Below are 22,993 nucleotides of genomic sequence, written 5' to 3'. Positions count from 1 at the left end.
CTAATTATTAGAGAAATGCAGATCAAAACTACACCTCACACTGGTCAGAATGGCCTTCATCAAAAAATCTACAAAAAATAAACGCTGCAGAGGGTGTCGAGAAAAGGGAACCCTCTTGCATTGTTGGTGGGAATGTAAATTGATACAGCCACTGTGGAGAACAGTATGGAGGTTCCTTAAAAAACTAAAAATAGAACTACCATATGACTCAGCAATCCCACTACTGGTATAATTCAAAAGGACACATGTACCCAATGTTCATTGCAGCACTATTTACAATAGCCAGGACATGGAAACAACCTAAATGTCCATCAACAGATGAGTGGATAAAGAAGATGTGGTACATATATATAATGGAATATTACTTAGCCATAAAAAGGAGTGAAATTGGGTCATTCATAGAGATGTGGATGGACCTACATCCACATCTCTGCGAATGTAGGGATGAGTTTGTCTTACAGAGTGAAATGTCAGAAAAACAAATATTGTATATTAATGCATATATGTGGAATCTAGAAAAATGCTACAGATGGGTGAACCTATTTTCAGGGCAGGAGTAGAAACACAGACATAGAGAACAGACATGTGGACACGGGGGGAAGAGTAGAGTGGGATGAATTGGGAGATTAGGTTTGACATAAATACACTACCATGTGTAAAATAGATAGCTAGTGGGAACCTGCTGTATAGCACAGGGAGCTCAGCTCAGTGATCTGTGATGACATAGATGGGTGGGATGAGGGAGGGGAGGGAGGTTCAAGAGGGAGGGGATACAGGTATACATATAGCTGATTCATTTCATTGTACAGCAGAAACTAACAACATTGTAAAGCAATTATACTCCAATAAAAAATTGATATAAAATAAAATAATTAAAAGGAAATGAGTATAGTAAGCATAAACAGGTTTTGGAGCAATTGAACTTGACTCTTGGTGAGTATATAACTCAACTGGTTGAAGGAGAAATGTGGAAATACATTGGAAAATAATCTGCCAGCCTTGAGTGTAACCATCAACCAGTATGTTTCACATAGACAGTATCAGTTATTGTAGAGAGACAGTTAAAGGGGGTCAGTGTTCTGGCTTCTCCTATGTTAAAAATGCACCCTTCTATGTCTCAGCCCCTTATACTGCGTTAGCTCTCCTTGTTTTCACAGCCAGCTCTATGGAGAGTTGCTGAGGTGCACTCTCTCCGGTTCTTTACCATCTCCATAGCCCTCGATCATAGTAATCTGACTTGCACTTCTGCCACCCCCCTAACACTGCTCTTGCCAGTCATCAATGACGTTCCTGTTGCTGAATTCAACAGAGACTCTTGTGTCTTTCTTGAGATTTGTACAACATTTCATACTGTTATTCACTCCCTATTTCAGTGCGTGCTTTTCACAATTCCTAAAACCCAACCTACTTGGTTTTCTTTCTACCTCAATGCTTAAACTAGAGTTAGAGCTCTGTTGTTCTTCTGTTCTCACTCTGCAAATTCCCTTGGGCTAGTTCAACCACCCATGTAACTCCAATTACATTTTTTTTAATATCTATCTTTTTTTTTTTTTTTTTTTTTTTGGTCGCGTCAGGTCTTAGTTGCAGCACACGGGCTCTGTGTAGTGCCGCGCGGGCTTAGTTGCCCCCACGGCATCTGGGATCTTAGTTTCCCAACCGGGGATTGAACCGGCGTCCCCTGCATTGCAAGACCGATTCTTAACCACTGGACCACCAGGGAAGTCTCCTCCAATTACATTTACTAGTAATGAATTCCACTTATGTGTGCTACAGCCGCTTCAGACTTGGCACGTCCAAAACTGAATTTCCCTTTGTCCCACCAGAGAGCCTCCTCCTTCATCTGAGTCCCCTGTTTTAGTGACAGAGCCTCTGTCCATCCCTCCAATTCCAAGACAGAAGCCTGGACGTCATCCTTGAGTATCTCACCTCCTCCCGACATCCATTCAATACCAAGTCATATTGATTCTTCTTAGTGAATATCTACTAAATCACTCCAATTCCCCCTGTTTCCTAGTTAGGTATACCATAATATTATGCCCCAGTTACCATTATAGCTTCTCTCTGGGAATGATCTCTCTTTCCTAAACATTTCAACTCACTATAATTTGAGCGATTTCTTTAAAATGCATGTCTTTTCTCATCTCTCACCTGATTAAAACCCTTCAGTGGCTCTGTCATTGCCTTCAGAGTAGGTTTGAACTCAAATGATTCCCAAGGCTCTTCATTCTCTAGTCCCTACTTAACTTTTTCAGATTTTTCTTTCCTTACAACCTTTGACCTTTGGATAATTTCTGCACATTGTTCAGATCTTGGCTTGCTCACTGTTCCTTCTAGAAAATCTTTCTGGAAAAGCTCCTTCTGTGCTCTTTCAGAGTTCTCCCTGTTGGCACTCATCTCAATGCAGTACAATTACCCATTTATCAATTAGTCTTCTCCATGATATAAATAGCAGGGTCCCAATCAATTTGCCTTTTTATCCTTCGTGCCTGTCACAATGACCAGACACAGTGCATACTCATAAATATCTGTTGAACAAATGACATTAAACAAGTCACTTAGCCTCTCTGAGTCTCAACTGCATCATCTGTTAAAAAGGAATATTGTCCTGCCTATGGTTGTTTTGGGGTCTTGTAAGATAATAGGAATTAAGTTTAGTATTGTGGTTAAGAGAGTGGGTTCTGGATCTGTAGTACCTGGTTTTTAATCCTAGTTCCCACCATGTAGCCAGCTGTGTGACCTTGGGCAAGTTACTTAACTTCTCTGTGTTTTAGTTACTTTGGTTAAATGGAAACAACCACAGTATCTGTCTCATAGTATTGTTGTAGGGACTGAGTTAATAAATGGAAAGTAATTAATACAGTGCCTAAACACAATAAATGTTAGCTATTATAATATTTTTATTTATAAGTTCTAGAATTATATATTATAAATATATATACACACATATGGCATCAGTTTTTAGTTTCAGTGTTTTAAGTGGGTAAATGGTTGGTATCATTCCTTTATCTTTTAGGATAATACCATAGCTATACCTGATTTTATTTTTTAAGTCTTAAATTCAAATTGCCATAGTTGATTTACATGAAATTTTGGTAAAGCATTTTTTAAATTGTTGTTCAATATAGAAAGAATTTTGAAAATGTTTCCTTGCAGAATATCAAAATATTGATTCTACATACATAGTAGGTAGATATTAGCACAGGAAAAATGTTTAAGTAAGAAAGATTACTGGTTTAATTTATAAAGGATAATTATTATGTCTTTGACACCTAACTTTATTTCTCTATATGATTTAATTACATAAGCAATTCAGTGTTTGGAAAGTCCAAATTCCATTAACTCTGTAACTATTCAAGAAAACAAGAAAGTAAAGAGCCTTTAGTTTTGTGCATATGTATTCACCTGAAAGAAATTTGCTCAGTTTTAGTAAAAAATTCTTTTTACTTTAAAATTTAATTAGATAATACACATTTGTGTGTTGACTTTGAACCAACAAAATGCCTAATTTTTATCTTTTTTCTGATTCTTTGTAGAATTGGTGGTTCCAGGATTTTATTCAGAATGACTTTAGGAAAAGAAGTGATGTCTCCTCTTCAGGCAATGTCTTCCTATACTGCAGCTGGCAGAAATGTTTTAAGATGGGATCTTTCACCAGAGCAAATTAAAACAAGAACTGAGGAGCTCATTGCACAGACCAAACAGGTGTACGATAATATTGCAATGCTTGACATTGAGGAAGTAACTTACGCGAACTGTTTGCAGGCACTGGCAGATGTAGAAGTGAAGTATATAGGTGGGTAGGATGCAAAAGCACATCAATATTTCATTTTGTGGGCATCATAACCCATTTTATGCTTCCTGTCTTGGCAATTCATTTTCCAATTTTACAAGACATTGATTTTTACATAATGCTTTGTAATTGCTTAAATGATTAATGATTCATAATTGCTTAGAATTATTTATATTACCTGAGTTAAAAAATTTTATTATGTGGCAGAGGTGCTGTCAAATGTACAGTCTCATTACAACTGCTTTCTGGAGAGCAATATATATCAAAACTTTTGAGAAGTTCATACCCTAGCCCCGTAATTAATTCCACATCTAGGCATAATCTAAAGAAATAATCAGATATAGGAAAAATCATGTATAAACTTATGTATAAACAGGTACTCTATCATAGCAAAAGCTTGGAAACAACCCCTAAGTGTCAACAAGTAGAATAGCTAAATAAATTATGGTACATTCACCCTCTGTAACATTATGTAGCCATTAAAATCATGTTTAGGAGACGTATTTAATAACATTAAAAGGACAGAGAAAGAAAACAAATTTTAATAATGGCCAATATTTTTGGTACTAGGTTTATAGTCTTTCTGTGATTTGTAGATCACTTTTGGTTAAACATGAATTCTTTAAAGTTATTATAAAAATGAACACATTAAATTTAGTTTCTTTATCATTAATATTTCAGTAGGGATATAATGGGTACATTTTTATACATTTGTATTTCTTTTTAAGATATTGTCCATCTGTCCCACCTGTCTAAATGCTAATATATGGATTAAAACAGTGATCACAAAGATAAATGATCCAAAGGAGACTTTCAGAACAATTGATAATGGAGCTAAGATAAATTTGATATTTTAAGTGATCTTTCTCAAAGAACAGTGTGTTATTTGGAAGCAACCATTCATTGTTTTTTCAGGTTTATAGTTGATTTTTCATTTACTCTTCATGTTTTTCTCTATTTTCCATATTTCCTACACTTAAAATATATTATTTTAATAATATAAGTATTAAACCCTTTGAGTTGTAAGGAATGAAGATTCATGCCAGTTTTCTCAAAGAATTGGATATATTTTGTAGGATAATTATGGCTAAACAACCTTGGCTGTGTAGCCAGGCATCATAAGAACATAGGCTGTCTGTAGAACTGAATTATCATAAGCATTTGTATGGATTCTGGAATTTGGAAGGTTGTCCAAAATCCTGCACAGCCCTAGTGACCTAGTCATCTCTTTTTCCCCACCAAGAGTTCCCTACCCTATGTCCCACCATAATAGGGACTTGGCTACTTTCTCTTCCCTCTGCATTTCTGTTTCAGTTTCTGCCTCTTAATACCAACTGCTTCACTCTCATTAATAGCCACTAAATCTTGCTACAAGCCTTGAGCTTAAACTCTTCAGTAAAAAATGTCTGGTTGGTCTTGTAGTTAAAGTCAAAGGAATGGAGGCGGTCCCCATTCAGCAGAGCTTTCCCAGCAGGCAATTTCGTGTGCATCTCCCACCCTGTATGTGGTTTGTCCTTGGTTCACATACTCACTTCTTCAGTCACTTATGACTAAGACGGTGTGCCAACCTAGTAGCTTATGCATTTAGCAAATGTAAAAATAGGTGGGGAAAAAATCTTTAAAACAGAATTATCTTAAATTCTGTTTTTTCTTCCAGCCATACATCTTTTAAATATACCTTTAGTTTTGTGATATTTTTTCTTCCTCTCCTGTAAATTTATCTTTATGGGTTAATCATAAAAATGTTTGAGTTTCGGATTAGAGTTTTAAAGACTAACTTTCTCTTATCTGTGTATGTTCTCAGCCTCCTGCAGTAGCTGTTAAAACCCCATTTGTCCAGTGTCAGGTACCGGGCATCAACATTGTTTATAGTTTGGCAGTGAGAACATAAGTCTGGTTCCAGGTCTTTGTGGCAAAGTAAGGAAGGAAATGGTTTTCAATATTATTGTTTGTTTAAGAATATGTTTCCAGTTTTAGACTCCTGCATTTTGTTCTGCTCATTTAAGTTCTTGAGCAATTTTGATTCCTTCTTAACATCTTTTTGAGCTAATTTTTAAAAGTAAACAGAAATTGTGACTATCTAGTTAACTCACTTAAACAAGTGCTGTATGTATTAAATGTTAAATCTTACATTCTTTTCTTTCTTTAATCAAGGGACAAAAATGATATATTAAATCTAAAATAATTATCTAATTTGATTTTTTTAAAACACTATGAATTTATTGATTTGTGGCAATTTTTTTACAGCTTTCTTTGTGACAATGTTTTAAGAGGACTGATATGCATAAGGTAGCTTGTTTAACTGGACAATTCCGTGGTATGTAAAGGATAGCTTTACTGTCTACCATATATCACATGTGTAAATGTTACCTATTTATAATACCTTCAAAGTGCTAAAGATAGTAAAATTAAAATGTATTCATTGTCACAGCATAACCACAACTATGGTTATAAACCATACTGATTTTTTTTTTTTGCTGTAGTATGGATTATTTCACTGACATCAGATTTTTGCGTAATTAAAGTCAAAATGCAAATGTTTGAAAAACCCAACAACCAACTTTGATATGTGAAAATAAAAGCAGATGACATTACTACCATCATTTAACAAGAATAGCCCCAGTATTCAGCTGCTTACTGAATATGTCCACTGAGATTTCTGAGAATTCTGAAATTGTATGCAGCTTTTTATATTTGTATGAATGTTTGCATTTGGGGGAGGGTCCATGACTTGGATTAGATTTTCTAAGGAGTCTGTCATAAAAGTTAAGAACTTCTTTTCTAAACAAGCCCCATCCCACTAAATAGGCCTGCTTGTTTCTTAAACATCCTGTTTGTTTGCCAGTCCCCATGCTTTCAGTCTCTACTTCTCCAGTCCCCAACTGAGCTCTTCCTCTCACCCCGCCCATCCTCTAAGATCCGGCCTTCTCCACAAGGCATGGCATAATGCCCCAGCCCTCGGTATTGCAGACTTTGAATTTCTGTCCCATTCATTTGACAGCTAAGCTGCTCTGTCCTGTATCGTTATCTTTTCATGTATTGTTCCCTACCCCCGACTTCCAGACTATAAAATGCCTCAGTATAAGAACTATCAATACATCTTTTCTTTTCTTTTCTTTATTTTTGGCCACACCACTCAGCATTCAGGATCTTAGTTCCCTGACCAGGGATCGAAACCGTACCCCCGGCCATAGAGGCACAGAGTCTCAACCACTGGACCGCCAGGGAAGTCCCCAAGAACTACATCTTTTAAATTGGGAGATTGGGATTTACATATACACCCTACTATATATAAAACAGATAACTAATAAGAGCCTACCGTATAGCACAGGGAACGCTACTCAATACTCTGCAATGGCCTATATGGGAAAAGAATCTAAAAAAGAGTGGATATATGTACATGTGTAACTGATTCACTTTGCTGTACACCTGAAACTAACACAACATTGTAAATCAACTATACTCCAATAAAAACTTTTTTAAAAAGGACTACATCTTTTTTCTTCTACATTCCCAGTGAATAAATTGCACGCTAAACATCCTTTGGTAAGTACTCGGTGTACACCCTTATTGTTCCTAACAATGCCCCAGGAATAGCCAAGTCCTGTGTTAGATGCTGTTTCTTGATAGCCCTAGGAGCCTTTATGGAAAGTATGTAATGAAAAACTTATATTCGGATAATCATTCATCTAGGTACAAGGTATTTTGCTTAATACTGACTTAATGAGTCCTTATGGTTTTTTCCTCTGTTAACAGTGGAACGAACCATGCTAGACTTTCCCCAGCACGTCTCCTCTGACAAAGAAGTACGAGCAGCAAGTACAGAAGCGGACAAAAGACTTTCTCATTTTGATATCGAGATGAGCATGAGAGAAGATATCTTTCTGAGAATTGTTCATTTAAAGGTAAATGATCTTATAATTCGCTTTAAAAGGAAAAAAAAACCTGACAATAAATAAGTAAAAACCTTTGACCAATGATAAAAAGTATTTGAGTGTTCCTAGATTTTCTTTCTAATTATTATGATAGTGGTCACAAGATAGTGTTATATCACTTAGGTTTATGTTAAGTTACTAATTACATTCACTTAAAATTTTTAAGACCAAGTATTAAAAGAGTGTACATCCATAAATCTAAGGCTTTTTAGCCATCATGAACTTAATGGTTTGATGTAAAAACCTCTTTGAATTTTCAAAATTTTGCGAGGTTTATATTAGATCAGATCAACTAGAAGCAAATGGAGTTGAGTTATCTATAAATATCATGTGGTTTTGGCCATAATAATGATGACATACTGTTGATGCTGCATGCCAGAGACATTCCTATCTGTCATCCTTACATTTTTCAGGACTCACAGAAATTATGGATTAAGAAAGCTCTAAGTGGGTCTGCCTTGAGTATTTCGGGTCTTTTCATCAACGATGTTGATTTGCTTCCTAGCATTTTCATCATGTCTTTGCTTTGAATTTTTATTTTCATGGAACTCAGCAATTTGTTTGGAAAACAACCAGTGTTTTACAATCCTAGGCATTTTTGTTTAATTTTGCACGTTGTATATGCAAAATCTCAAAATTTGTGTTCTTTTTAGCAAGTTATGACAGGAATTGAAATAAAAAGCAGTTTTACTTCAAATGTTTTATTTGTAACTCACTGTAGAATACGTAATCCAGAATTTATTTAGACATGCAAGACGTACATGCTGCCTATTTTCTAATGTCAGACAAACATTTTTCACCCTTAATTTATGTTCATCTATGATGGTTCATAATTGTTCATCTTTGGCACTGTAAAAATAACAAATTAAAATAGCTATGACTATTTTTTGCTAGTTAAATTGTTCTCTTTTCAACTTTTAGCTTCACTTGTTATTCTGTACAATTCAAATCATGGCCCTTATAGTCTCCTATTTTTATTTCATCCCAAAACAATCTAATTTCTTTTCTATCTGGATATTATATATGTACTATAGAGCCTTTCCCCCACATTTCTAATTTCCTTTGATTAATTCTTTTTTCATCCTGACTTCTAAGTTCTCATTTGGGATTTTCTAGCCTCAAAAAGGTATTGCAATCTTAATGTTATTGAGTCTAATGTTTTTGTTACGTTTCCACTGTTTCTGATTCTTACAAATGTTACCAAGATATGGGAGGTTTGTTGCTTTAGATTTCTTTGTTAAACTTTTAAATATTGTATGTATTGGCCTCTGATCCCACTAAATTTGGGAACAAATTGCTACCTGCGTAGTAGACGAGACAGCAGCCTAGTACACTGTAAGTGACCTCATAAACACCAGTGCATGTATCAGATTTGTTCATTTACTTGAGCTGGTTCACTTCAGTGTTTTATTATATTAATTTATAATAGTTTCAGATTCAGTTCCCTAATTTTTCCTCTTTCCACAGGAGTTTATTCTCATACATGTGGATTATTGTGTGAACAATTTCAGGGGCATTTAGAATGTTAAGGCTACATCAGAATAATTTTAAAAATAACTATTGTGTTTGTTTATGAATTGGAGCTTATTTGGTGAATTTAAATACCTTCCTTGACAAATAGTTACATTTTTTAGTCAGTATTTTTTAAAATCTAGAACTATCAGAATCAGTTTTCTGCTAGAGTTGGCCACTTTAATAGATGGTAAATCTCATCCCATTCATACCTAAAGGACAAAGTTAGATATATCTAAATCTTGTATTTAATTTTTCCTGTAACACTGTAAATAAAATAGGACTACCATGATATAATACATGAAGCCTTCCTTAGGCTGGGTAATAGGATTTTAAATTTATGTAGAGTCATCGATTTCAGGCATGCTCTCCTAAAATGAGGGTGCTCTGAATAATATGGAGGTCTCAAGATACCACCTATGTAGGCAATAATCAAATGTATTATCTTAATTAGGTATAAAATGTTATTTTAGCTCTTATGTTATTTTTCACTTAATATTGATGAATAGAAATGTGAAATTACTTTTGCCACAGTTCTTTATGGCAAAATCTGTGCTCAGTAAGCATCCTATTTATCTGTTGATGTACAATATGTAACTCGAAAGCTTAGTGGCTGAACATAGCAACAATCATTTTATGTTCTCTCATAGTTTCTGTGGATCAGGAATTCAGGAAGGTATTAGTTGGGCAACTCTGGGGTCTTGCATGTGGTTTCAGGCAGTGGTGGCTGGAGCTGGAGCATGTAGAGGCTAACCAGTTATCTCTGTCTTCATGTCCCCCTAGGGCACCTCCATGTAGTGTCTTTATGTAGGCTAATTTGGGCTTCCTCACAGCATGACAGCGTCAGGGTGGTAGGACTTCTTTCATGGAGACAGAGGGCTTCAACGCGGATGTTACAATAAACTACACAGAAGCTGCATTGTATTTTATGACCTGTCTCAGAAGTCATGTAGCATCACTTCTGCAATACCATACTGATGGACTAGTCGCTACGATCTACCCGGATTCAAGGGCCACCACATCACAGTCTAGGAAGTATCATCTGATTTGCAGTCATGTTTCAAAACCTTTAAAATAAGCAATTCGTTGACTAAATGGATAGATGAAATCGTAGTAGAGCATGAGACTAACCAGTGTGCTGTAGTCTTCCTACCTCCTTCCCAAGTGTGACTAGTAATACTACTTTACATTTGTATAGCAATATAGTTATCTAAGTTAACTTTTATACCAATCTTGTGAAGTATCCCTTTTTATTAGTAGAGAAACTGAGGCTCAGAAATGGTAACTTTCCAGGAGCCATAGAAGTGGCTGGTAAATGCTTGCCAGAAATCATGTAGACTTTACACTAAAACCCTCAAGGGAGGGACGTGTCACATTTGATTCTATTTTGCATCTCTGTCAGAGTGCCTGGTACAAAGTACAGTAAACACTTAATAAATGTTCTTCAAACTAGAGGGAGAAACAGTGACAGATCCAAAAAATAGGCCTTCAGTAATTGATGCAAGGACATGGGTTATCCATGTGGGGTAAAAAAATACTGGATTGCTCTTCACAACTAAATGAAAAACAATCCCTAATGGATTAAAGTCTTAAAAAGTTAAACTTTAGGGCTTCCCTGGTGGCGCAGTGGTTGAGAGTCCGCCTGCCGATGCAGGGGACACGGGTTCGTGCCCCGGTCTGGGAGGATCCCACATGCCGCGGAGCGGCTGGGCCCGTGAGCCATGGCCGCTGAGCCTGCGCGTCCGGAGCCTGTCCTCCGCAACGGGAGAGGCCACAACAGTGAGAGGCCCGCGTAACGCATAAAAAAAAAAAAAAAAAAAAAAAAAAAAAAAGTTAAACTTTAAAGCTTCTGGAAGTTTATATAGAAATATACCTTTATGATATCTGATCAGGGAAGTATTTCTTAAGACACCAAAAGTGCTAACTATAAAATATAAGGCTGATAAACATGACTACATTAAAATAAAGAACTTTAATTAATAAAGTGAAAAGACACTAATACAAAAAAATACTCAAATACTAAAAAAAAAAAAGAAATTTAATATGAAACTAGGGCTTCCCTGGTGGCACAGTGGTTGAGAGTCCGCCTGCCAATGCAGGGGACACGGGTTCGTGCCCCGGTCCGGGAAGATCCCACATGCCGTGGAGCAGCTGGGCCCGTGAGCCATGGCCACTGAGCCTGCGCGTCCGGAGCCTGTGCTCCACAACGGGAGAGGTCACAACAGTGAGAGGCCCGCGTACTGAAAGAAAAACAAAAAAAAAAAAATGAAACTAGCAAAGCATTAGTACCTAGGATTTATAAAAAGCTACTGTAATCAGTAAAAAAGACAAACATCCCAATAGAAAAATGGGCAGATGACATGAAAGGTATTTCAGATGAAACACACATGGCAATTAAACATATGAAAAGATGTTTAACCTCATTAAGTCAGGGAAGTTCAAATAAAGACTGCAATAAGATACCATTTTTCACTCACCAGATTGGCAAAAATGAACAAGTCTGACAATGCCAAGTATCTGTGTGGATGTGAATCAATGGGAATATTTGTGCACTGCTAGTAAAGGTGTAAAATTATTTTTTAAATAATAGTAATAACTAATTCGGAGAAAAATCTAATATTATGAAGTTGGATCTTACATTCTCCGTAACTTAGCATACCCTCCCCACCCCCACCTCAGCATTTACCTAGAAATAGGTTTGCATTTGTTCACAGGTGACATGGGACGTGTATTCGTAACAACATTATGTATAATAGCAAGACACTGAAACAACTCAGATTTCCATCAACAGGAAAATGGAGCAATAAATTGTAGTAGATTTACAATGGGATGTTTTATAGCAGTGAAGGAAATAAACTACAGCAACATACAACAGCATGGCTGAATCTTAGGAACAACGAAAGAAAAAAGAAATTGCAGAACACTGCATACAACATGATATCATTTAAAAATAAGAGGTTTGTACTAAAAAAAATAAAAATAAAAAAGTAATAAAAAGGAGCAAAACTAAACAATGTATACGTAAGTGGTAATACTGGAAGAAAATGTGTAACACAAAATTCAAGAGAGTGGTTACCTGTTACATAGATAAAGGCAATAGTGTTTTAATATTGTATTTCATAAGTTTAAGGGTGGATTTAATTTGTTTTCAAAACATATATATGTAGTTATAGTCATATGTAGATTTCAAATATTACAAAAACATATAACATTTAATGTATCCTTAATTCTAAAATTAATTCTGAATTTTCTAGAAGAAAAAAAAGTGAAAAACAAGGATGTCCTCATCCCTTTAGCTAAAACATGTCCAGGTATCAAAAGCCAGCAGTATGGACTCAAGTCTTGGTGTTTCCCTGTGCTGACAAAGGCTTCTCGATCATTGGCTAAAAAGCCTGCAAAGATCAAAAAAGCCACATTGGTGAGAAAAAAATGTACAATGTCTCCATGTTGAAACAATCCAGGCCTGTAATATTTTATTCCAGTGGCCTACTGAGTAGTAAGTACAGGAAAGGGATTCTTTAGTGAAATTGAGTGAATTATACAAGCTAAATTAAGAACCACAATTACCTATTGTAATATTATTTATATTTTTTTCGGAGCTGTGGAACTTGGTCTTAGCCAATTAGTAATTTAAACAGAAAAGTTTTAATGTTACAGTGTAAATAAATAGGTCACAGGATTAAGTATAGATGCTTTTAAGCATGTGATCTACCAGCTGTGGAAGAATCAGTGCCTTAAAACCACGGTTTAAAAAAAAAAAAAATAGAGAAAACAAAAATTTTTTTTGAAGAGGAAAAGCTCTGTCCAAAATTCAACATAGCAGTGGTAATTCCCTCTACTTACCATGCCTTCTTGATTTTGAAATGCGTTAAGTCTAGTCATTGGTCATAATACTACTGAACCTTGTACCTTTGTCAGGCTCTTAAAAGCCAAGGGATCCTATATAAAGCATCAACTACCTTGCCTTAGTTTCCCTGTTAGCCAGTTGTCCCTCTTTTGTGCTTCTCAAGTACAATACTTACTTTCTTTTCACTCACTACATGATATTAACATTATTTGCTGATATATCTTTTTTTCCCTTCATGTGACTTAAAGAGCCTCAAGGATATTCATCTTTGTTTTCCTAGTGCCTGACGTAAATTGGAGCTCAGTAAATGGTTGTTGGATGGAACAGAGCTAGTCTCAGTTAAAATGTGTCTTCATGCAGTGCGGTACCCCTCTCTGTGTCCTCACTCTGCCTGTGGCCCACTCAAAAGCAGAGACTCATGATAGGGTATTGAGTTAGGAGTCAGCAAGAGGCCTTTCTGCAGCCCTCCTGTCCGGAGTGTAGGCAGCTGCCTAAGAACATCCTCTTCACAGTAGTAGGATAGAAACCTGATAGCAAAAAAAAAAAAAAAGAAAGAAAGAAACCTGACAGCAAATGTGATTGAAAAAACAAAGCCAAACGAAAAAAAGGGAAAGACACTGCAAATATAAAAGAATTTATTTCTATACCCATTTTTACCACTAAACAGCTGTGTGATATTGGAGAAATCATTTAACCTCAGTTTTCTTGTCTGTGAAATTAGTATATAAACATACATGTAAGAACGTGTGTGTGTACGCACTCACACTTTTATATAAAAGTTCTTAGTTACAGGAGGAAGAGGGAAAACTAAATCTTGTCATCACAGAGTTTAAAATAAGATCCCCTGCTGTCAGATTATATAAATTTGAGAATTACTTCAGAGAACTTTAGCTCCCTACTCCCCCAAAGAGGCATGAGACCTGGTTCAGATTCAAGGGGATTAAATTCTTTCTCAGGAAGGAAGATGCACCTGCAGCAGAGCAGTGTAGAAGTGTTGGCTGATTCCCTCTTAGAAAATCCTTGGGCAGTAATTCTGACCTTGCCTGGAGATTATAAGGGAGAATATTATTATGATCAGCTTTGGCACAGGAATGTGCTTTAGAAGCACATTTTAGACATGCTTTACTCCTGCCGGAGCCCTCCGGAGATTTCCCAAGACCTCAGAGTCTGACTGGCAAAGGGTGTCTGGATATAACTGAATCAGATTTTTGCTAAGTGTCATTTTTGTGGTAAGTCGAATATTTCAGTACAGGTAATTTGTTCATATTTAATTAGACCTAATTCAGAGCTGCGTTTTCTCAGAACATCCTTCTACCTGTTTACACTTGGATTACCTATTTGGGGAGATAGGTAGTTTTACCTAATTTAGACCAAGAGTTTTGAGTTTACTGTGCCGAGTACACTTTCAGGCTTTCTGAAGTAGCAGCCCTGCTACTCCCAGATATGGCAAGTCCAGGCCCACTGAGTATGAGAGCCCATCCTGATCAAGCATTGGAGTAGAGTAAGAATTCTGCTTACCTCAGCTGGTGAGGCTTATGATGAGCCTCTGTCCTAAGCTCAGGGCCACATGTGACCAGGTGAATGCCAGGAACCCAAAAACCCATGCTGCTGTCCAGCTGTGTGCCTTGCTTCTGCCTTGGCCCACTGCCCAGGTGGGAAGGTCCCCTGCTCTGGACCTCAACCTGATCACTTGGGTCCTCACAGTGTACCCAACCCTTGCCGGGCACTGCTCACCAGTGATTTTTTTTTCCTCTCTTCCACTGCATATAGCTACTGCCTAGATTCTCCCCAATCTTACAACCTGGAGTATCATCCTGTCTAGGGACTCCTGTTGCCATGCCCCATATCTCAGAACAGACTTCCTGGTGCTGTTAAAGCCAGCCTCAGTCAACCCACGTTAATCACATCCATATGAACACGGTGATTTGAACTGCTGGCCGTCTCTGAGGGAATCAGCCCACAGCCCAGCTATCTCCCTAGCCATTCTGGGTTTCTTGCCATTGCAGGCATCTGCTGCCGGGATCCCAGTATGTGCCAATACCAGCTAGGGAGGGTTCCCACTCCACTCATGCCAGCGTGCTCAGAAATTCTCCAAGGGCACAGAAGGGGTTATTATGGAAGAAGGGGTTAGTATGGAAAAAGGGGTCTAACAGTTCTCTGCCCCCACTGAGAATAAACTCAGAGGAAACTGTGAGTAATGTATGCATAACAAGTGCTTTAGTACTATGACAAAATTATTTATTGGCAGGTAAAGTGAGATACAGATTGTTGTATTAAGTAGGACCCTCAGTTAAAATACAACTCTGTTTACCTGCTGCAACAAAATATAAAAAATGACAGACCTATTGCAGCAAGAGCCTTTTACCAGCAGTCTAAAATGCAGACTCCAAAGCTAAGCACAGTCTTTTTAAAGATCTGATTAGGTGGGAAAATATAAAGCTTGGGGTGAACAGCCCAAGTCTTTCACGGAGAGAGCGCAACCAGAGTAGGTCTCTGAGGCTGAGAGGGCTCTAAGGCTCTAGAGACAGAGGTCCCTCATTGGCGCTCAACCACACTGAATCCTTTGCACCTGTTTAATCTGTCTGGAGCCCCTTTCCTCCCAGGGACCACAAACTAACCAGCCACCCAGATGTGCCATGTATATTCTGCCATGTGTTTTGAAGATACTTGGAAAAATCTGGTATGTTTACTACCTTGCTGTGGCCGGGGGAATTTTCCACTCTCCTTTAGGGCCCTCCGTCCTTTTGAGTGAGTGTTGTTTGCGTTGCTGCATGTAGGTTCACATGTACTGTCCAGCTCTCCTCCTCTTTGTGCAGTGCTAACTCATTTTCCCCAAATACTTGTCCATATGCAGCTTGATGTGGTCCCTTGATCTCTCTTACCAAATGACAGTAAGGCATTTTTGAAGTGTTGTAAGCCTTTTGCTGGGGTTCTATCCAGCTGTCCTTGTTTAGTATGTTGGCAAAAGAGCCCTCTCCATTTTTGTAGAATTTGCCCATTATTTCTATTTTTGCATCTCAAGTGGAACCAGGTTAGCAAACGATAGAAAATTAAATCCAGATGATTTGTGATAAGAAATATGTTTTGTGAAAAGGACTACTCAGTCATAAAGAATGTCTTATGAGATTATGCAAATGTTCCCTATTATCACATTTTCAAGTGGTACAGGCACGCTTGATTCTGATGCAAGGCAAGGAAGTTCTGGTTAGCTTTTTATTTATTTAATTTTTCAGTTTTAAATAAGCAGAAGCTCACTAAAGCATAAAAGAACATAGGTTTTCAAAAAGACCTGCCTCATATCCACCTATGTACTTCATAGCCCACCAGAGATGATGAATAAATTTTGCTGTGGCCTCATAGTTTATAATTACCCATGCACTGTTGTAACAGAAATCAAAGAGGTTGTCACATTCTTTAATTTCAGGAAACGTGTGATCTGGGAAAGATAAAGCCTGAAGCCAGACGATACTTGGAAAAATCAGTGAAAATGGGGAAAAGGAATGGGCTCCATCTTCCAGAACAAGTACAAAATGTGAGTTTGTTTCCTTTTCTTATTAGAAAACAAAAGAATAAATAAAACAAAATACAACAAAAAACAGGAACTAGGGAAACACGTGTTTGTAATATGGGCTATAACCCATAATACAAATCAGTTTACAATGTATTTAGTAGTCAACGATTTTAAATTCCACAACCCCTATTAACCTCATGATGACGGACAAACAACTGATAACTTAATTGTTCTTTAATCCTGTCAAGGTTTTATTTGTTTCATGTGTGCCAGGCTTATTTTCCCTGCTCTAGTGCTAGTTCAGATCTTAATAGTTGATTTGTATTCTTACCCCCTTGTTCGTAAAGAGATAGGGCACTGGTAATAAAATCCCTATGATGGAGAGTTTTCAAACCAGCATTTTGGAATGGAATACCCTGTGAGTAATATATGCTCCTTAAAGGCGGAGAGATTAGCTTTTCAGACTTTCTCCTTTGTCTAATACCATTCAGATCTTTCAGTTTCAGAAGTAAACTCAGCTGCAGAATTAACTCATTCTTCTGGACAGGATATATAACCCATGATTTATTTCCAGGTTATTCTTCTTGCCAGTAGAACTGGAAACAAGTTGGAAAGAAATTCAAACCGAGTGATGTAAGCATGGTAGATACATGTGAAAGCACCACTGAGATATGGGCACCTTTCCTCCACCAAAATGCCCTTCAGACACCTTGTATCTTCTTCATCCTAGTTACAGGAGAAGTGTGACTGATCTCGCTTTGCCTTCATGAACATTATATTAGTCAACCCTGTTGAAACAGTCCAAACAACAGAAGCATTTTATTTGCTTGTATAAGCGGAAGATCCAGAGGTAGTTGGGGTTCAGGAGTCAGTTTGAGTCAGATGCTCAGTGGTGTCATTGGCCACCTGATTTTTCTATTTCTCTACTCTGTCTCCTTCAGTGTTAGTTATCCAAAGGCTGGCTTCCTTTTATTACTAAAATGGCTGCAAATATGAAAACCCCACCATCCAGAAGGACATAGAGAAGCCTCCATTAGACCTCCCCTCATATCTTAATGGCCCAGATGGGATCACATGCCTAATCCTGAATCCTTCTTTAGTCAGGGGAATGCCAGGCCTGGGTTCCCTGAACCAGTCACTGTTGCAGTGAGGATGGGATTACCTGATTGGTGTAGAGGTCACACCCTGGACTACAGATAGGATCCAGTCCCACCTAAACTGCATGGCTGCTGTAGAGTTGGGGAGAAGTGGAAGGGAGCTGGGGACACGACCAGAGTGTCCAAAAATGACACTGCACAGTATGTGTTAAGTCTCAAATTTATTGTGTATACAGATTACCTGGAGGGCTTGTTAAAGCTCTGATTATACAGGGCCCCACCTCTGAGAGTTTGTTTCAGCAGGTTTGGTATGGGTCTCAAAATTGGCATTTCTGGACTTGGGTGGTGCAGTGGTTAAGAATCAGCCTGCCAATGCAGGGGACACGGGTTCGAGCCCTGGTCCAGGAAGACCCCACATGTTGCGGAGCAACTAAGCCCGTGCGCCACAACTTCTGAGCCTGTGCTCTGGAGCCCGCGTGCCACAACTACTGAGCCCGTGTGCCACAACTACTGAAGCCCACATGCCTAGAGCCCGTGCTCCGCAACAGAAGAAGCCACCGCAATGAGAAGCCAGCACCCTGCAATGAAGAGTAGCCCCCGCTCGCTGCAACTAGAGAAAGCCCGCACACAGCAACAAAGACCCAACGCAGCCAAAAATAAATAAATAAATTTATTATTTTTTTTTAAAAAAAAGAGGGCATTTCTAACAAGTTCCCAGGTGATGTTGATGCTTCTAGTCAGAAGCACACTTTGAGAAAGTGTGTGGTTTATGTAAGTTTTATTATCTAGCACTTTTAGAAGAGTGGGACAGGTTAATAAATTATCTCATGTGTTTTCTTGTGGTGTTCTTTCTGTTGCTTCCTTTGATCTCCCAACTAATACTTTTTTTTTCCTACCTAGTACTTTTTATGTAAATGTTAGGGCCCATAAATTGCTTTTATTTGCAAACGCTCTATAAAACTAAGACATATCTTGTTTTCCAAAGGAACCATAGAAGTAATTACTCAGTTCTTATCTCTTGGCTTACTTCAGTACCTAATACTGATTTACTAAATTAAAATTTAGAATTTGGAAAGATTAGAAGTGTTAATTATTAACAGGCTACTAGATTCATTTATTCACTCAGCAAGCTACTTATTGTGTATGTGCCAGACTTTGCTTTGACTATACCTCCTCAATGTATTTAGTTCTTACAAATTTACGCCTAATTTCTAACACATCACCAGGATTGCTTTCTTGTACATATTACATACAAATACTCATGGACACAATATAGAAGATTGCAGAAAACTATGGTATCAAGCGCATCTCTAAGAAAGTACTTCCTGGGAGTTGGGTACAGAACCCAGTCTTCATATAAAAGTGAAACTTACTTGACTGATGGCAATAAAAATGAAAATTTCATTTTATTGTTAAGGTCCTGTATTTGTATCTTTGTTTCAGGAAATTAAAGCAATGAAGAAAAGAATGAGTGAGCTATGTATTGACTTTAACAAAAACCTCAATGAGGATGATACCTTCCTTGAACTTTCCAAGGCTGAACTTGGTAAAGTTTTGTTGTTTTTTAGATTAAATCTGTAATTTAGGCAAATAATGTCACCCCACAGTTTGCCAAATCAAAGTTAGAAGAATTCTTGTTAAAATGTACCTTCTACAGAACCCACCACCCCTTCTACAAAAAAACACAACCAAACCACATCTAGATTTTAGGCTATAAGAATGTATACTGTTTCTAGAGACAGTCCAGAAGAAATTTCATAATCTTTCTTGGTAACTCATGTTAGCGTTTAACAGCCTTCAGTGCTTTGAATTTTTTTTTGCCTCGCAACGTCCTCTACATTGTAACTTAAACTAGTCTTTCCTTATTCTGTGATGGATTTTTCTTGGCTTAATTTTGCCTGTTCTTCATCAAAATGCCATCTATACAAGTGCACTGAAGCCTGTTCATATTTTGAATTACCGTCTCCCAGGCCACCTGTCCTCTAACTGCCACCCCCATTACAATAACGTCAAAGCAATATTATAAGGATTGTCATTATTTTACTTGAATTTCAGTTACTCCACAAAATTCCTAGAGCTTCTTAAAGGCACCATGCCAATGCTAAATAAACCAATAATGAGTGGAAAAATTGAAGTATGAGAAAATGATTTTTTTGCAGGTGCTCTTCCTGATGATTTCATTGACAGTTTGGAAAAGACAGATGATGACAAGTATAAAATTACCTTAAAATATCCACACTATTTTCCTGTCATGAAGAAATGTTGTATCCCTGAAACCAGAAGGAAGATGGAAATGGCTTTTAATACAAGATGCAAAGAGGTACTATAAATGTTTGTCTTTCTTTTGTTTTTATGGAAAATTTTAAGAAAAATGTTTGCTTTGTTTACCAATGTTGAATCAGAGGTTGATTCCTCTGTGTGAATTTCTATTTGTGTGAGGGTTATGCCTCCTAAATCCTCAGACTTACAAGACACCTTTTTCCTTGTTCATTGGCAACCTGCTTGGTATGGCCATAGGCTAAGCTGTTCTAATACAAATAGAATGGATTAAAGAAACTAAAAGTTGTATTCTTCTTCCAAGTCAACAGTCCAGGGCTGGCGGGATACCTCTCTCTCCTCAACAAGTGACTTCTAAGGCAGTTGTCACCATTTTCCAGCCTGTTGGGAAGAGGGAAAATAAAACACAGAGCAAGCGTCTTTAAGAAGAAGACCGGGAAGTGACATCCATCAACTCTATTCACATCCCATTGACCCAAATTCCATCATATAACTGTATCTAGCTGCAGGGGACACTGGGAAATATAGTCTTCAGTTGATAGCCATTTGCTCAGCTGAGGGCATTCTATTACTAAAAGGAAAAAAAGGAAGAATTAGAAATGAATTTTAGAGTCAACTAGCCAACTTCACCACAGTCTGCCTCTCTGGCTATCCTAGTAATCTTGAGCACCCTTTTTTTCCCCACATAGAACCCATTCACCATATGTCAGATCCCAACCAGTTACTGCCTTTAGCTCAAAGACCAGGATCTGTGAGTGGCACACGGTCCTCCCCAGTTATACCTTCTCGTGATCTGGCCGCATGTGAAAGGTTAGAAAACTTGTCTGGCCCGCTCACCTCCAACACGTACCCAGTGGTAGAATAGGAACAGAAAACCACACTAAAGACTCCCATTTGGAAAAGGAAAGAATGGGAAACAAAGCAAGCCCATACCAATTTTCAGAAACAATTTGGCAGGAATTGTGAAGATTCCGAGCTCTGGTGAAGTTCCTGGGATAGCCCGTTGGACTTACTTGGATCTCCTTTCTAGCAGGAATTCCTTTAGCAATTGTATGCCATGGCCCCTGGTTTTGCCTGCAGGGAATTCTTTCTTGTCTGTTACCCTCCATGACCATATATCCTGGGCAGCTGCTGGTATAGATTCCTGCTGATGCCAGTTTTGAAGCCTGAGGGTTGCCTTTGTAGGCCAGGCTTAATGATATCTTTGGTAATAAAATTCCCTCAGAAACTTAATCGCCTTCTTATCTGTTTGCTTCCAATCAGATTCATGTTAAAATAACAACACCCAAATACCGCTTTTCGTCATAGTCCTCAAATCCACCATATCTTTTCTTATATACGGGCTCCTGTATGGTGTCCATCCTGCTGTTCTTCAGTTTAATGGGGTCTGCTTCAGGGCCCCCCGCAACAGTAGACTTGAGGAAGAAGGCAGCACCCTCACACTAATCTTCACAGTTCAGTAACTCTGAGTGGCAGTCTTCTCTCCTGGTCTCTGGAGAACAGAGCAATTACCTTTTCCAGTCACCTGAAGCCCCACATCAGGGGCCACAGGCAGAAGCTCTCTTAGCAGAACTCTTTTCCCTCCATCTTTGCAAACTGACAGCTCACTTGAGCTGTCTCTCATGTAATCAATCTTTCCAAAAGCAACAAATACCAACAAACAGACACCAACATTATTAGTTTTCCCAAACAATTACCCTAGAGCTAAGACTCAGTAGGTGACTGGCCTGCCTTCCAAGTTATGGCGAGCAACAATTTTAACAAATGTTATCCATGATATCATGAGGATTACCAGCTTCCCGCTTGACAGCATCTGTGTCCTCACCTTCCATTCCTGTACATTTTTCATTTTGGTTATAGCAGCACCCTATTCCTACTATTAGTCTCTGTGGGTATTAGGTTTCAGGTTAAATAAAATGTGCAAGGTCAACCAAAAGCACAGTGACTCAAATAAGCTAAAAGTTATTTTTCTTCAGAAAGGATTAGTGGATACCAGGGGCTGGGAGACTGGGGAATTATTGCTTAATGGTTACCAAGTTTCTGTTTAGGGTGTTAGAAAAGTCTTGGAAACAGTGGTAATGGTTACACAACAGTGTAGATTATAATTGGTGCCATTGAATTGTACACTTAAAAATGGGCTAAAATGGTATATTTTGTGTTAGGTATGTTTTACTACACTTTTTTTTAAGGTTTATTTCTCTTGCAACTAACAGTACAGAGGTGAGGGGTCCAGAGCTGGAAGACAGCTCTGCTGTCCTTAGTATGTGGCTTCCAAGGTCATTGTTCTCATCTTCAGTTCACAGCTAGCAAGACAAGCATCTATAAAGAGATGACCCAGAAATTTCACTTATCACCTCATTCGTATTCTGTTGTCCCATTGTGTATCACATGGCCACAGCTAGCTTTAAGAAAGGCTAGGAAAGGTAGTCAGGAGACTGTGTGTCCAGCAAAAACTCAGAGAATTCTGTTACTGAAAGGAAGAATGGGGGAATTGATATTAGGAAAAAATTGGCAGTCTAGGGAGAAGGTCTAGGGAAACTGAAGAACGGGGCCAAGACTAGTTTGAAAGACTCAAACTACTTAACTTTAGAACTTGGAGAATTGTATTATGTGTTTCTCATATCCATGTTTCCATTCTCGTTTTAAAATAATAATAACATAATTATATGGTGTTTGCTCTTGTGCCAGGCGTTTTTCTATGCATTTTACTTATATTCTCACTTAATCTGCATGATCACCCTATGATGTAGCTACTTTTATTATCTACGTCTTGCAGATGAGAAAACTGAGGCTTAGGAAGATTAAGGGACTTGCCAATAATTAGACAACTAGTACATGGTGGAGCCAAATTTTGAACCCTGGTAGTCTGACCTCAGAGTGTGATCTTCCTTAGAAGCATGTCTGTAAATAATTGGATGATTTAATCGTAGTTTTTCTTTGACCTCAATGTTTATTTACTTCCTCTAGGAGATTTTTTTTTCCTTTATTGTTAAGAAAACAATAAAGCAATATCATTATTTGCAT

At 37.9% G+C, this 22,993-nt stretch overlaps 1 protein-coding gene across 5 annotated transcripts in view; it reads left to right on the top strand.

The window, feature by feature from the left end:
* The window catches only part of NLN (neurolysin), a 100,404-nt gene that overhangs the window by 34,603 nt on the left and 42,808 nt on the right, over nucleotides 1-22,993 (top strand). For 2 of the 5 annotated variants that reach the window (XM_032627830.1, XM_032627831.1), the window contains exons 2-6: nucleotides 3,534-3,793; nucleotides 7,547-7,695; nucleotides 16,509-16,616; nucleotides 19,136-19,238; nucleotides 19,852-20,012. In XM_032627830.1, the coding sequence (XP_032483721.1) occupies nucleotides 3,534-3,793; nucleotides 7,547-7,695; nucleotides 16,509-16,616; nucleotides 19,136-19,238; nucleotides 19,852-20,012 (781 nt within the window). Of the gene's footprint in view, nucleotides 1-3,533; nucleotides 3,794-5,501; nucleotides 5,708-7,546; nucleotides 7,696-16,508; nucleotides 16,617-19,135; nucleotides 19,239-19,851; nucleotides 20,013-22,993 lie in introns of those variants that run through there. The other 3 variants (XM_032627833.1, XM_032627834.1, XM_032627832.1) reach the window with 3 other exon arrangements.

Source organism: Phocoena sinus, chromosome 3, assembly GCF_008692025.1.
Source record: "Phocoena sinus isolate mPhoSin1 chromosome 3, mPhoSin1.pri, whole genome shotgun sequence".
NCBI lineage: Eukaryota > Metazoa > Chordata > Mammalia > Artiodactyla > Phocoenidae > Phocoena > Phocoena sinus.
This window is presented reverse-complemented; position numbering and strand designations above follow the sequence as displayed.